This window comes from Salmo salar, chromosome ssa05, assembly GCF_905237065.1.
Source record: "Salmo salar chromosome ssa05, Ssal_v3.1, whole genome shotgun sequence".
In the NCBI taxonomy this organism is placed as follows: domain Eukaryota; kingdom Metazoa; phylum Chordata; class Actinopteri; order Salmoniformes; family Salmonidae; genus Salmo; species Salmo salar.
The window spans coordinates 15,591,295-15,607,881 of NC_059446.1; the positions used below are offsets into that span (position 1 = coordinate 15,591,295).

Below are 16,587 nucleotides of genomic sequence, written 5' to 3' on the forward strand. Positions count from 1 at the left end.
ACGGAGATTTTTGGACATAAATGATGAGCTTTTTTGAACAAAACTACATTCGTTATGGACCTGTGATACCTGGAAGTGACATCTGATGAAGAGAATCAAAGGTAATGGATTATTTACATAGTATTTTCGATTTTAGATCTCCCCAACATGACGTCTAGTCTGTATCGCAACGCGTATTTTTCTGGGCGCAGTGCTCAGATTATTGCAAAGTGTGATTTCCCAGTAAGGTTATTTTTAAATCTGGCAAGTTGATTGCGTTCAAGAGATGTAAATCTATAATTCTTTAAATGACAATATAATATTTTAACAATGTTTTCTAATTTTAATTATTTAATTTCTGACGCTGACTTGACTGCCGGTTATTGGAGGGAAACGATTTCCTCAACATCAATGCCATAGTAAAACGCTGTTTTTGGATATAAAAATGAACTTGATAGAACTAAAAATGCATGCATTGTCTAACATAATGTCCTAGGAGTGTCATCTGATGGAGATTGTAAAAGGTTAGTGCATCATTTTAGCTGGTTTTATGGTTTTGGTGACCCTGTCTTTGACTTGACAAAACATTACACACAACTCTTGTAAATGTACTGTCCTAACATACTCTAAATTTATGCTTTCGCCGTAAAACCTTTTTGAAATCGTAAAACGTGGTTAGATTAAGGAGATGTTTATCTTTCAAATGGTGTAACATAGTTGTATTTTTGAAAAATTTGAATTTTGACATTTATTTGGATTCAAATTTGCCGCTCTTGAAATGCACCTGCTGTTGATGGAGTGCACCACGGGTGGCACGCTAGCGTCCCACCTAGCCCCAAGAGGTTAAGGGTGCATCTGTTTATGCTGGTATCAAACCTTGGGTTGCATGGGCCTATTGCAACTTTCTGACCTGTTGTACATCCGACCGGTCTGAAGTTAGGGTTAGGGTTGAGGCTAGGGTTAGGGTTGTGGGTGGAGCTAGGGTTAGGGTTAGTAGTGTAGTCATCTACCCACCTTTCCAGAGATCTCGTCATAGCGGTAGAGGTCCACAGGCAGAGGAGTCTCACTGATGACTGGCTTCATACTAGCGATACGGAAGCTGTTGTCGTGGTACGTGTAATCAAACCTAGCATTCACCATCCCCTCCTCACTGAACCGGTAGATCTGCTTGTCGATCAGCGGACCCATCTTACGGTAACGTATCGTACAGGAGAACCCGCCGCTCTGTAAGTTCACCATCTTCAGAACCCCAGCCGTCTCGTCATAACCAAACGTCACCGTGGTGCTGTCGTAGAGGATTTCAGCTAGCTTGGCCAGCTTGCCGTACTTGTAGAGGACACGTCGGCCGGTGCCGAGGTAGTGGGTGGCCTTGGGGCGGCCGTCTTCGCTGAAGTCGTGGATGATGGAGGCGTTGCTCTCTGGAGGGTTGTAGGTGTTGCGGATGTAACCGATAGAGACGTGGGTGAACATGGTGTGGCGGGCTACACTAGGCATGGTGACGGCTGTTATGCGCCCCGAGGTGTCAAACTCAAATATGTACTGTCTCTGGCTCTGCAGGAGAAGGACCATGGACTGGAGAGAGAGAAGGAGGGAGAGAAGTGGAGAGGAAACATAAGTCATCATCACTAGCATCATTTTATGCACTTTTCACTTCTCTCAATCAGCTTGTCATTGCTATTCCTGCTGCCTGTACAGTAAGTAATGTCTCACAGGTGCTTCACTTTATCTAGGTAGCTATAGCTCCACACAGATAAGATCAACAGTACAAGTACCAATAACAGTAGCAGTACCAGTACCAGTAACAGTAGCAGTACCAGTACCAGTAACAGTAGCAGTAGCAGTACCAATAACAGTAGCAGTAGCAGTACCAGTACCAGTAACAGTAGCAGTAACAGTACCAATAACAGTAGCAGTAACAGTAGCAGTAGCAGTACCAGTAACAGTAGCAGTAACAGTAGCAGTAGAGTACCATTAGCAGTACTAGTAATAGTAACAGTACCAGTAATAGTACCAGTACCAGTAATAGTAGCAGTACCAGTAATAGTAGCAGTACCAGTACCAGTAATAGTACCAGTACCAGTACCAGTAATAGTACCAGTACCAGTAATAGTAGCAGTACCAGTACCAGTAATAGTAGCAGTACCAGTACCAGTAATAGTAGCAGTACCAGTAGCAGTATCAGTAACATTAGCAGTACCATTAGCAGTACCAGTAGCAGTACCACTACCATTAGCAGTACCAGTACCAGTAATAGTAGCAGTACCAGACAGTAATATGTCCTCACCTTATCCAGGTAACTATAGCTCCACACCTTGCCGTCTATGAACGACCGTGACAGAATACGTCCCTGAGGGTCAAACTCTGTCCTCTCGCTCATACTGCCCCTCTGCAGCCCCACCAGCTGACCCGTGGTCGAGTACGACACGTTCACCACTGCCAGGCTGCTGCTAGGCAACCACATGGCGGGCCGGCCCTGCGCGTCGTACATGATGCGGAGCGTGAACTTGCGGTGGTCGTCATAGATCTTCTCCGTCCGAGTGTTGCGGTCGAAGTCGATGGAGAGGAGGTTACGACCATGTGCCTGGAAGAAGATAGAGTGATGTCATCTCTGTAGGCAGAGTCAGTGATGTCATCTCTGTAGGCAGAGTCAGTGATGTCATCTCTACACAGTCAGTGATGTCATCTCTACACAGTCAGTGATGTCATCTCTACACAGAGTCAGTGATGTCATCTCTACACAGAGTCAGTGATGTCACCTCTACACAGAGTAAGTGATGTCATCTCTGTAGGCAGAGTGAGTGATGTCATCTTTACACATAGTCAGTGATGTCATCTCTGTAGGCAGAGTCAGTGATGTCATCTCTACACACAGTAAGTGACGTCATCTTTACACAGTCAGTGATATAATCTCTGTAGACTGAGTAAGTGATGTCATCTCTAATGACTAAATTACACACAGAAAGGAAGTGAGGTTATCTCAGCTCACCCTCAGCTTCCTGCCAAAAACAGTGACCTTCCCCTTGGTCTGTTCCTTGCGGAGCCGCCACTCGATGGAGTTGAGTCCGTTGTCAGTGGGTAGTGTGATGTTCCTACGGCCGATTGTAGGACTGACCGACCCGGCCAGGATGTGGGGCTCAGTGTGGAAGCTGATACCCATCCCATTGGCATACATCACCCGCAGGGTGCCGTTGTTACACAGTTGGTAGCTGTTCCTCACCTGGTCTGTAGGGGGCGATGCGGACAAGGAGAGAGAAGGGAGTTATATGATTTGGCTCCTCTGCTGGCATCTTCCTGTGTTATGTTTATATGCTGAAAAAAGATCAAGTCGCAGATTAAATTGAAATGGATTTCTGTTGCCCTTCACAAGCAGAATTCCTTCCCTGAACAAAAAAAAGAACAATTTGTTGTATGATTTGTTTGGCAACTTGTCAGTATCGTTTCTGATCAGCAAACTCCACACTCAGAGTGAACCATAATATAAGTAAATCTGCGTCTGGTTTATAGAACAGCTTGCAACCTTGCTAAATGAATAATCTGTCACTCTGTCATTTCAGCATTTCTATCACCCACAAACATATACACAAAACAGTGTCTGATGTGGCGTAGCCTCTGGAAAGACAGTGTCTGATGTGGCGTAGCCTCTGGAAAGACAGTGTCTGATGTGGCGTAGCCTCTGGAAAGACAGTGTCTGATGTGGCGTAGCCTCTGGAAAGACAGTGTCTGATGTGGCGTAGCCTCTGGAAAGATAGTGTCTGATGTGGCGTAGCCTCTGGAAAGCGACAGGGGGATTGAGGGCCCATTCTTCTTCTCTATCGGAGGCATAAAGAACAGCAGCCTGATAACAACGTGATTGAAGATAAGATAACAGTGATTGTCTGGCCGACGCAGCGGAAGAGTCTTTTATTTCATTTGAAAAAGGCAGGGGATCATGCACACGCACTGTTGCATGCACACACACACAAGCGAAAGTGGAAATTCACACGCACACACACACATGCATGCACGCAAACATACAGACACACATACACACACACAGCCTTTGAGCCACCACCATAAACGGCAATAATCCATAAAGCCAATTTGTTATAAACCTCCAGGCAGCGTTTTACCAACACTTCAAACACACAGAGATGGCTTTCTGTCAACTCTGCAGTAGACTACCCTCTCTCTATCTGAAAAATGTATTTGTGATGAAAATGGAGAGAGAGAGAGATGAGAGGGAGACAATACAGAAACACACTACGGAAAAAGAAGGAACAGCACGTCAGAAATCAGCTCAATGTAGTTGAAGAATCCATAGACTAAACACTTCTGGGAAAATTGGAAAACACTAAACAAACAACACGAAGAATGATCTATCAAAAATGGAGATGTATGGGTAAACCACTTCTCCAATCTTTTTGGCTCTATAACAAAGAACAAACAGCAAAAACATTTACATGATCAAATACAAATCTTAGAATCAACTATTAAAGACTACCAGAACCCACTGGATTCTCCAATTACATTGAATGAACTACAGGACAAAATAAAAACCCTCTAACCCAAAAATACCTGTGGTGTTGATGGTATCATCAATGAAATTATCAAATATATAGACAAAAATTCCAATTAGCTATAGTAAAACTCTTTAACATCATCGTTAGCTCTGGCATCTTCCCCAATATTTGGAACCAAGGACTTATCACCCCAATCCACAAAAGTGGAGACAAATTTGACCCCAATAACTTCCTTGGGATATGCGTCAACAGCAACCTTGGGAAAATCCTTTGCATTATCATTACCAGCAGACTCGTACATATCCTCAGTGAAAACAATGTGCTGAGCAAATGTCAAATTTGCTTTTTACCAAATTATCGTACGACAGACCACGTATTCACCCTGCACACCCTAATTGACAAACAAACAAACCAAAACAAAGGCAAAGTCTTCTCATGCTTTGTTGATTTCCAAAAAGCGTTGGACTCAATTTGGCATGAGGGTCTGCTATACAAATTGATGGAAAGTGGTGTTGGGGGAAAAACATACGACTTTAAAAAATCCATGTACACAAACAACAAGTGTGCGGTTAAAATTGGCAAAAAAACACACATTTCTTCGCACAGGGCCATGGGGTAAGACAGGGATACAGCGTAAGCACCACCTTATTCAACATATATATCAATGAATTGGCGAGGGTACTAGAAAATTCTGTAGCACCCTGCCTCACCCTACTAGAATCTGAAGTCAAATGTCTTCTGTTTGCTGATGATCTGGTGCTTCTGTCACCAACCAAGGAGGGCCTACAGCAGCACCTAGATCTTCTGCACAGATTCTGCCAGACCTGGGCCCTGACGGTAAATCTCAGTAAGATAAAAATAATGTTGTTCCAAAAAAGGTCCAGTCGCCAGGCCCACAAATACAAATTCCATCCAGACACCATTGCCCTATAGCACACAAAAAACTATACATACCTCGGCCTAAACATCAGCGCCACAGGTAATTTCCACAAAGCTGTTAACGATCTGAGAGACAAGGCAAGAAGAGCCTTCTATGCCATCAAAAGGAACATAACATTTGACATACCAATTAGGATCTGGCAAAAAATACTTGAATCAGTTATAGAACAGATTGCCCTTTATGGTTGTGAGGTCTGGGGTCCGCTCACCAACCAAGAATCCACAAAATGGGACAAACAACAAATTGAGACTCTGCATGAGAATTCTGCAAAAATATCCTCCATGTACAACATAGAACACCAAATAATGCATGCAGAGCAGAATTAGGCCGATACCTGCTAATTATCAAAATCCAGAAAAGAGCTGTTAAATTCTACAACCACCTAAAAGGAAGCGATTCCCAAACCTTCCATAACAAAGCCATCACCTACAGAGAGATGAACCTGGAGAAGAGTCCCCTAAGCAAGCTGGTCCTGGGGCTCTGTTCACAAACACAAACAGACCCCACTGAGCCCCAGGACAGCAACACAATTATACCCAACCAAATCACGAGAAAACAAAAAGATAATTACTTGAGACATTGGAAAGAATTAACAAAAAAACAGGGAAAACTAGAATGCTATTTGGTCCTAAACAGAGACTACACAGTGGCAGAATACCTGACCACTGTGACTGACCCAAATTTAAGGAAAGCTTTGACTATGTACAGAGTCAGTGAGTATAGCCTTGCTATTGAGAAAGGCCGCCATAGGCAGACCTGGCTCTCAAGAGAAGACAGGCTATGTGCACACTGCCCACAAAATGAGGTGGAAACTGAGCTGCACTTCCTAACCTCCTGTCCAATGTATGACCATATTAGAGACACATATTTCCCTCAGATTCCACGTATCCACAAAGAATTTGGAAACAAACCCGATTTTGATAAACTCCCATATCTACTGAGTGAAATACCAAAGTGTGCCATCCACAGCAGCACGGTTTGTGACCTGTTACCACAAGAAAAGGTCAACCAGTGAAGAACAAACACCATTTTAAATACAACCCATATTTATGCTTATTTATTTTCCCTTTTGTACATCGTTACAAAACTGTATATATACATAATATGACATTTGTAATGTCTTTATTCTTTTGGAACTTCTGTGAGTGTAATGTTTACTGTTCATTTTTATTGTTTATTTCACTTTTGTATATTATCTACTTCACTTGCTTTGGTAATGTTAACATATGTTCCCCATGCCAATAAAGTCCCTTGAATTGAAGTGAATATATATATATATATAGAGAGGGGGGTAGAGAGAGAGGGAGAGGTGAGAGGGAGGAAGAGAAAGAGATGAGCGGGAGGTAGAGAGAGAGAGTGAGAGGTGAGAGATAAAGAGAGAGAGAGAGATGAGAGAGAGAAAGAAAGGTGAGAGAAAGAGAGAGCGAGAGAGAGAAAGCGAGAAAGAGAAAGAGAGAGGGGGGAGCAAAGCAAGCTGTTAAAACCAGTGTCTCAGCACAGCAGACCAGAACACTGTGCTGTAATACATGTAACACACACAGACAGACACACACAGACAGACACACAGACACGCACAAACATACACACACACGCACACAGAGACACACGCACACACACAGAGACACACACGTACACACACAGAGACACACGCACACACACAGAGACACACAAAGATAGAGACAAGGCCAGCCCGCTCACTAGGCAGGATTAGGCTGAGCCTATTGCGGCAGATTGACTGACCAAGTCACCAACAACACATAAAACTTCACAGAATTCTGCCCGACAACAATGACAATTTCTTTCAACCAGTGGCATATGGGCTTTTTAGGTGAGCGCTGATGCCGCCCTGTAATAAGCAGTGCCGACTTTGTCAAAGGCAGTGACTGTCTTGTCCCAGCGCGCCTCTCCAAGGAGCTGTGGGAGAGACACATCGCTGCGAAGCTCCACCAACGTCCCGTCCAAAAAAAGATCTAAAATAAATCAGTGGTGTAAAGTACTTGATTAAAAATACTTTAAAGTACTACTACTTAAGTCGTTTTTTTGTATCTGTACTTTACTATTTATGTTTTTGAATAATTTTACTTTACTACATTCCTAAAGAAAATTATGTAATTTTAACTACATTTTGAATGCTTAGCAGGACAGGACAAGGGTCCAGTTCACAGACTTGTCAAGAGAAAATCCCTGGTCATCCCTACTGCCTCTGATCTAGCGGACTCACTACAAATCAAATGCTTAGTTTGTAAATGATGTCTAAGTGTTGTAGTGTGCCACTGGCTGTCTGTAAATGATGTCTAAGTGTTGTAGTGTGCCACTGGCTGTCTGTAAATGATGTCTAAGTGTTGTAGTGTGCCACTGGCTGTCTGTAAATGATGTCTAAGTGTTGTAGTGTGCCACTGGCTGTCTGTAAATGATGTCTAAGTGTTGTAGTGTGCCACTGGCTGTCTGTAAATTATGGCTAAGTGTTGTAGTGTGCCACTGGCTGTCTGTAAATGATGTCTAAGTGTTGTAGTGTGCCACTGGCTGTCTGTAAATGATGTCTAAGTGTTGTAGTGTGCCACTGGCTGTCTGTAAATGATGTCTAAGTGTTCTAGTGTGCCACTGGCTGTCTGTAAATAATGTCTAAGTGTTGTAGTGTGCCACTGGCTGTCTGTAAATGATGTCTAAGTGTTGTAGTGTGCCACTGGCTGTCTGTAAATAATGTCTAAGTGTTGTAGTGTGCCACTGGCTGTCTGTAAATTATGTCTAAGTGTTGTAGTGTGCCACTGGCTGTCTGTAAATAATGTCTAAGTGTTGTAGTGTGCCACTGGCTGTCTGTAAATAATGTCTAAGTGTTGTAGTGTGCCACTGGCTGTCTGTAAATAATGTCTAAGTGTTGTAGTGTGCCACTGGCTGTCTGTAAATTATGTCTAAGTGTTGTAGTGTGCCACTGGCTGTCTGTAAATAATGTCTAAGTGTTGTAGTGTGCCACTGGCTGTCTGTAAATTATGTCTAAGTGTTGTAGTGTGCCACTGGCTGTCTGTAAATGATGTCTAAGTGTTCTAGTGTGCCACTGGCTGTCTGTAAATGAAAAAAAAACAAGAAAATGGTGCAGTCTGGTTTGCTTAATATAAGGAATTTTTTACTTTTGATACTTAAGTATATTTTAGCAATTACATTTACTTTTGATACTGACGTATATTTAAAACCAAATACATTTAGACTTTTACTAAAGTGTTTTACTGGGTGACTTTCACTTTTACTTGAGTCATTTTCTATTAAGGTATCTTTACTTTTACTCAAGTATGACAATTGGGTACTTTTTCCACCACTGACATAAATTATAACAGATATAGCATTATGGTACAAAAGAGAATGCAACCTTTTCTATAGCCTACAGACTGGAGATAAAATGTATGATCATGTAATGAGAGACACTTTTTGCACCATGCAGGTTTCTCTGATCAAATGGCCTAACCTAAATGGCACCCAAATAAAAAAAATGTGCTAACATGTTAAACAGCATATAATAAAAACAGGACAGTTCAAAGTAAAATTGACAATATGGATAATCAGGCTACTGTCCAGGAGTTTCATCCCGTGGTCTAAACGATCATGATCAGCGGTTTGAAGTTTGTATCTGTACATTTTTTAGGAGCTGATCATAGTGAAATAGAACATACTTCTGTATTTCCCACTGTGTAAACACATTGCAAATAGGCTCAGGAGCACTCCTCTGGATAAAGTTGGGTAGCTGATACTCACAGCTTAAATAGCCAAATTGATTAGTCACAGGAATCAGGACTAAAAAAGCCATTACAACAGCCTGTTTTACAAATGGTGGGCCTGACACCACTCTGGCCCCAGAGGACTGGAATTGCACATCCCTGCTGTTGGCTATACCTCAGTAAGCACGGACCGATGCTGACTCCTTTTGGACATTTTTGTTTTGGTCCTGTCTGGAAAGGAATCATTTTTTTGGTGCAATCTGGACCGGCCCTGATTTCCGTCTGTTTTTTGGTTCAGTCCGGATCAAATCTGAACCAATTGTCACGTCCTGACCAGTAAAAGGGGTTATTTGTCATTGCAGTTTGGTCAGGGCGTGGCAGGGGGTGTTTGTTTTGTGTGTTTCGGTGTTTTTGGTTTAGGTTCTATTTCTATGTTTAAATCTAGTTTTCTATTTCTATGTTGGGGTTTTGGTAGGACCTCCAATTAGAGGCAGCTGGTTGTCGTTCCCTCTAATTGGAGGCCAAATTTAGTTGGGGTTTGTTTCACTTGTGTTTTGTGGATGGTCATTTTCTGTATAGCCTGTGCACCTTATGGAACTGTTTTTCATCATTTGTTTATTTTGTTTAAGAGTTTTCATCAAATAAATTAAGTATTAGCACTTTACACGCTGCGCCTTGGTCCTATCCTTACGACGCCCATGACACCAATCATAGACGTCTATGTTTGGTTCAGACTTCGTCCAGTCAGGACCATCCTTGATTTGGCCCAAACATAGACATCTAAAAATGACATATTGTCAACTTTTATTCAGAACCAAAAATCAACCTGATTTCATTGTCTAGAAAATATATACAGTACTAGTCAAACGTACACCTACTCATTCCAGGGTTTTTCTTTATTTTTTACATTTTAGAATAATAGTGAAGACATTACAACTATGAAATAACAAATATGGAATAATGTAGTAACCAAAAAAGTGTTCATTAAACAAATCAAAATATATTTTATATTTCAGATTCTTCAAAGTAGCCACCCTTTGCCTTGATGACAGCTTTGCACAATCTTGGCATTCTCTCAACCAGCTTTATGAGGCAGTCACCTGGAATGCATTTCAATTAACAGGTGTACCTTGTTAAACGTTATTTCTGGAATTCCTTTACTTCTTAATGCATTTGAGCCAATCAGTTGTGTTGTGACAAGGTAGGGGTGGTATACAGAAGATAGCCCTATTTGGTAAAAGACCAAGTCCATATTATGGCAAGAACAGCTCAAATAAGCAAAGAGAAAGGACAGTCCATCATTACTTTAAGACATGAAGGTCAGTCAATCTGGAAAATGTCAAGAACTATGTCAAGATTATTCAAGTGCAGTCACAAAAATCATCAAGCGCTATGATGAAACTGGCTCTCATGAGGACCGCCACAGGAAAGGAAGACCCAGAGTTACCTCTGCTGCAGAGGATAAGTTCATTAGAGTTACCAGCCTCAGATTACAGCCCAAATAAATGCTTCACAGAGTTCAAGTAACAGACATCTCAACATCAACTGTTCAGAGGAGACTGTGTGAATCAGGCCTTCATGGTCAAATTGCTGCAAAGAAACCACCACTAAAGGACACCAATAAGAAGAGGAGACTGGCTTGGGCCAAGAAACACGAACAATGGATATTAGACCAGTGAAAATCTGTCCTTTGGTCTGATGAGTCCAAATTTGAGTTTTTTGGTTCAAACTAGGTGAACGGATGATCTCTGCATGTGTGGTTCCCACCGTGAAGTGGTGGAGGAGGAGGTGTGATGGTGCTTTGCTGGGGACACTGTCAGTAATTTATTTAGTATTCAAGGCACACTTAACCAGCATGGCTAGCACAGCATTCTGCAGCGATACTCCATCCCATCTGGTTTGCGCTTAGTGGCACTATCATTTGTTTTTCAACAGGACAATGACCCAAAACATACCTCCAGGCTGTGTAAGGGCTATTTGACCAAGGAGAGTGATGGAGTCCTGCATCAGATGACCTGGCCTCCACAATCACATGACCTCAACCCAATTGAGATGGTTTGGGATGAGTTGAACAGCAGGGTGAAGGAAAAGCAGCCAACAAGTGCTCAGCATATGTGGGAACTCCTACAAGACTGTTGAAAAGCATTCCTCATGAAGCTGTTTGAGAGAATGCCAAGAGTGTGCAAAGCTGTCATTAAGGCAAAGGGTGGCTCTTGGTTACTTCATTACATTTACATCATTTTAGCAGACGCTCTTATCCGGAGCGACTTACAGTAGTGAATGCATACATTTCAATTCATTTCATACATTTTTATTTTTTTTCCCCCCATGCTGCCCCCCCGTGGGAATCAAACCCACAACCCTGGTGTTGCAAACACCATACTCTACCAACTGAGCCACAGGGAGGCCACTTCATGACTCCATATGTGTTAATTCATAGTTTTGATGTCTTCACTACTATTCTACAATGTAGAAAATAGTAAAAATAAAGAAAAACCCTTGAATGAGTAGGTGTGTCCAAACTTTTGACTGGAACTGTATGTTCAACGCCTGAAAAATACGTATTTTCAACTTTCATTCAGAACCAAACATTTACCACACACACACACACACACACACACACACACACACACACACACACACACACGCCTTAGATAACTCTTGTTGTTCCCACTAGATGAATAACTTCTCTCCAATTACTACCCTGGAGTGGAGCTCTGTATAGATAGACAACCATTAATACTCTGAGACATTGCTGACTTAACACAGCAGTCTGTAGTCTAATTGGAACGTTGTTACAGCTTGAAGTTACAGCTTGACCGTGGTTTTCACTATCATGGTCCAGACTTACCAAGACAGTCGTGAAGAGGACACAACACAACATTTTCCCCCTCAGGAGACTGAAAAGATTTGGCATGGGTCCCCAGATCCTCAAAAGGTTCTACAGCTGCACCATTGAGAGCATCCTGACTGGTTGCATCACCTGCTGGTATGGCAACTGCTCGGCATCTGACCGTAAGGCGCTACAGAGGGTAGTGCGTATGGCCCAGCACATCACTGGGGCCAAGCTTCCAGCCATCCAGGACCTATATTTTAGGCGGTGTCAGAGGAAAGCCCAGAAAATTGTCAGAGACTCCAGTCACCCAAGTCATAGACTGTTCTCTCTGCTACCGCACGGCAAGCGGTACCGGAGCGCCAAGTCTAGGACCAAAAGGCTCCTCAACAGCTTCAACCCCCAAGCCATTAGACTGCTGAACAATTCATACAAATCACCACCGGACAATTTACATTGACCCCCCCTCCCTTTTTTACACTGCTGCTACTCACTGTGTATTATCTATGCATAGTCACTTCACCCCCACCTACATGTACAAATTACCTCAACTAACCTGTACCTCCACACACTGACTCGGTACCGGTGCCCCCTGTATATAGCCTCGTTATTGTCATTCTTATTGTGTTACTTATTATTATTATTTTTTACTTTAGTCTATTTGGTAAATATTTTCTTAACTCTTCTTGAACTGCACTGTTGGTAAAGGGCTTGTAAGTAAGCATTTCACAGTAAGGTCTATACTTTTTGTATTCGGCACATGTGACAAACAAATAAATAAATACATTTGATTTGATACTAATATGATGTATCTCACTTTGAACCATGGTGTGTGTGTATGTGTGTGTGTCCCTTAAACTGTGGGGTGTGTGTATGCATGTGTGTGTATGCATGTGTGTGTATGTCCCACCTTGCACCACGGTGTATGAGGCCTCCACAGAGGACAGGTTGGTGATAACGGTGACGTCATCGTCTCTGCTGGAGCTCTCTATGTCAATGTTGATGGAACGTTCTATCTCCCGGTGCAGACTGGTCACCATGCCAGTAGGATAGGTTACATTGGTCAGACGACCCTCACTGTCATACCTGGAGGAGAGAGACATATAGAGGTTACATTGGCCAGACGACCCTCACTGTCATACCTGGAGGAGAGAGACATATAGAGGTTACTTCTCACTGTCATACCTGGAGGAGAGAGACATATAGAGGTTACTTCTCACTGTCATACCTGGAGGAGAGAGACATATAGAGGTTACTTCTCACTGTCATACCTGGAGGAGAGAGACATATAGAGGTTACTTCTCACTGTCATACCTGGAGGAGAGAGACATATAGAGGTTACTTCTCACTGTCATACCTGGAGGAGAGAGACATATAGAGGTTACTTCTCACTGTCATACCTGGAGGAGAGAGACATATAGAGGTTACTTCTCACTGTCATACCTGGAGGAGAGAGACATATAGAGGTTACTTCTCACTGTCATACCTGGAGGAGAGAGACATATAGAGGTTACTTCTCACTGTCATACCTGGAGGAGAGAGACATATAGAGGTTACTTCTCACTGTCATACCTGGAGGAGAGAGACATATAGAGGTTACTTCTCACTGTCATACCTGGAGGAGAGAGACATATAGAGGTTACTTCTCACTGTCATACCTGGAGGAGAGAGACATATAGAGGTTACTTCTCACTGTCATACCTGGAGGAGAGAGACATATAGAGGTTACTTCTCACAGTCCCACCTGGAGGAGAGAGACATATAGAGGTTACTTCTCACTGTCATACCTGGAGGAGAGAGACATATAGAGGTTACTTCTCACTGTCATACCTGGAGGAGAGAGACATATAGAGGTTACTTCTCACTGTCCCACCTGGAGGAGAGAGACATATAGAGGTTACTTCTCACTGTCATACCTGGAGGAGAGAGACATATAGAGGTTACTTCTCACTGTCATACCTGGAGGAGAGAGACATATAGAGGTTACTTCTCACTGTCATACCTGGAGGAGAGAGACATATAGAGGTTACTTCTCACTGTCATACCTGGAGGAGAGAGACATATAGAGGTTACTTCTCACTGTCCCACCTGGAGGAGAGAGACATATAGAGGTTACTTCTCACTGTCATACCTGGAGGAGAGAGACATATAGAGGTTACTTCTCACTGTCATACCTGGAGGAGAGAGACATATAGAGGTTACTTCTCACTGTCATACCTGGAGGAGTGAGACATATAGAGGTTACTTCTCACTGTCCCACCTGGAGGAGAGAGACATATAGAGGTTACTTCTCACTGTCATACCTGGAGGAGAGAGACATATAGAGGTTACTTCTCACTGTCATACCTGGAGGAGAGAGACATAGAGGTTACTTCTCACTGTCCCACCTGGAGAAGAGAGACATATAGAGGTTACTTCTCACTGTCATACCTGGAGGAGAGAGACATATAGAGGTTACTTCTCACTGTCATACCTGGAGGAGAGAGACATATAGAGGTTACTTCTCACTGTCATACCTGGAGGAGAGAGACATATAGAGGTTACTTCTCACTGTCATACCTGGAGGAGTGAGACATATAGAGGTTACTTCTCACTGTCATACCTGGAGGAGAGAGACATATAGAGGTTACTTCTCACTGTCATACCTGGAGGAGAGAGACATATAGAGGTTACTTCTCACTGTCCCACCTGGAGGAGAGAGACATATAGAGGTTACTTCTCACTGTCCCACCTGGGAAGATAGGGATAACTAGTGACAAAATAGTCCTTAATTAATGTGATTTCAGAGTTGTCATTTTCAGTCCTCTCCTCTCCTCTCCTCTCCTCTCCTCTCCTCTCCTCTCACAGCTTACTTGTACAGAGGAGCTGGGAATAGCTGGTCTCCGTGGATTTCTCTTAACATGGCAGGTCTCAGCAGAAAGTGTGTGTATGGGTGTGTGTGCAGTGACAAAAGCAAACCTCTATGGACCTCTAACACCTGTCAGTTCTGTTAGCTCTGACTGAAGCAGACACTTGTGTGACAGAAGTTAACTCCAGGGGGCAGCAGTGGACTGTAAACAAATCCTAGCTCGATGTGTGCCAGGCAATGCAGCTAATATGTGACCCTGAGTGCTGCTGAAGTGTCCGCTTTTGACAGATGCATAAAAACACCCCACCCTCACATCCCACTCACTGGTAGAAGGTGGTCCATCCGGTCTCGTCGGCCTTGGTGGCCAGTAGTCCTGTACTCTCAGAGTACCCCAGTAGGGCCACCTCTTGTCCCTGGGTTGAGACACTCCTCAACCCCCCAGCAGGGTCCAGACCCAGGGTCACCACCTGGTTCTCTGGCAGTAACACCAGTCTGAGGAGGCCAGAACTCCCCCCCTGGCCCAGACCCTCCCTTCTCACCCTGACAGTGTTGTTGCAGTTGTCCACCACCATGGCTAGCTCTCTGTCTGGCCCGTAGGTGAAGTTATATAACGGTTCTCCTGTGACCAGACTCACGGTCTGTAGATGTTGACCATCACCGTTGAACACGTAGAGCTCCTGTTCCCGTGGCGACGCAACTTCGTATTGTCCCATCATCGATCCTGATCCCGCCCCCGAGGCTGACGGGCCGGGTCGATTGGCTCGTACGGCTCTGATGCGTATGTTGTTAAGATCGGCAATGAAAAGCGTTCCGTCGGGTGAGACGGCGAGCGAGGCGGGGGAGTTGAGGCCGGAGTCGGGCGCGTAGCCGTCGTCGCCGTAGAAACAGTTGCAGTTGACATCATTCTTGCAGTCGCAGTCTGACGTGGCGCCGGCCAGCAGAGACATCTCGCCATTAGTGGATACCTGAGAGAGAGGGAAGGGGGGAAAGACAACAAACGAGAGAGAGAGAATGACAGAGATGAGACAAGGAAGAGGAAAGACAGAATGTTTTAGAAAAGAGATGGAGGACAGAAAAGTGAAGTTTCAAGTTTTAATGTCACGTGCACAAGTACAATTAAATGTCTTTCTTGCAAACTCCAAACCCAACAATGCAGTAAGGTAAAGCTACTTTTTAATGTTTAAAAACAAAGGTGTTGTACCTGTCTGACGCGGTTGATTTTCTTCTCGTCCGTCTCAGCGATGTAGAGAACTCCGGTGTAAGACAGGGCGATGGCTGTAGCGCTCTCCAACGCAGCGTGGATGGCAAGCTTACTCAGGCTGTAGTCTATACCTGGAACCTGACAATGCATGGGCCGTCCTGCTATGATGCTCACCTGGGGGAAATAATGTTATTTAAGATACAGATATTAAAATAATACATATATGATAATAGCATCATGATTTTGTTTAAGTCACGATAACCTCTTGTATTGCAATAACTGATTATATCGTGATAATTGCTTATATCGTGATAACTGCTTGTATTGTGATAATTGATTATATCGTGATAACTGATTATATTACGACAGTTGTTTAATCGTAATAACTGCTTATATGGCAATAATTGATATGGAAGCAAAGCTCACTTGGTGGTTCTCAGTGATGCGCAGTACAACGTTGTTCTCCAGTACATACAGAGAGTTATCCATGGGGTTTACTGCCAGATCTGTAGGCCACTCCAGACGCACCTGATAAGCAAAATAACAAACAAATCCAGGGTTGATCACAAAAGCGACATAA

The 16,587-nt window shown here is 43.4% G+C and overlaps 1 protein-coding gene across 1 annotated transcript in view; it reads right to left on the bottom strand.

Annotated features, from left to right (window-relative positions):
- LOC106604330 (teneurin-2) overlaps positions 1-16,587 on the bottom strand; it is a 299,583-nt gene that overhangs the window by 17,596 nt on the left and 265,400 nt on the right. The window contains exons 21-27 of the mRNA XM_045717935.1: positions 16,434-16,535; positions 16,008-16,181; positions 15,131-15,771; positions 12,869-13,044; positions 2,966-3,201; positions 2,264-2,560; positions 994-1,551 (exon numbers count right to left, since the gene is read on the bottom strand). Coding sequence (XP_045573891.1) covers positions 994-1,551; positions 2,264-2,560; positions 2,966-3,201; positions 12,869-13,044; positions 15,131-15,771; positions 16,008-16,181; positions 16,434-16,535 — 2,184 coding nt within the window. The remainder of the gene's footprint in view (positions 1-993; positions 1,552-2,263; positions 2,561-2,965; positions 3,202-12,868; positions 13,045-15,130; positions 15,772-16,007; positions 16,182-16,433; positions 16,536-16,587) is intronic.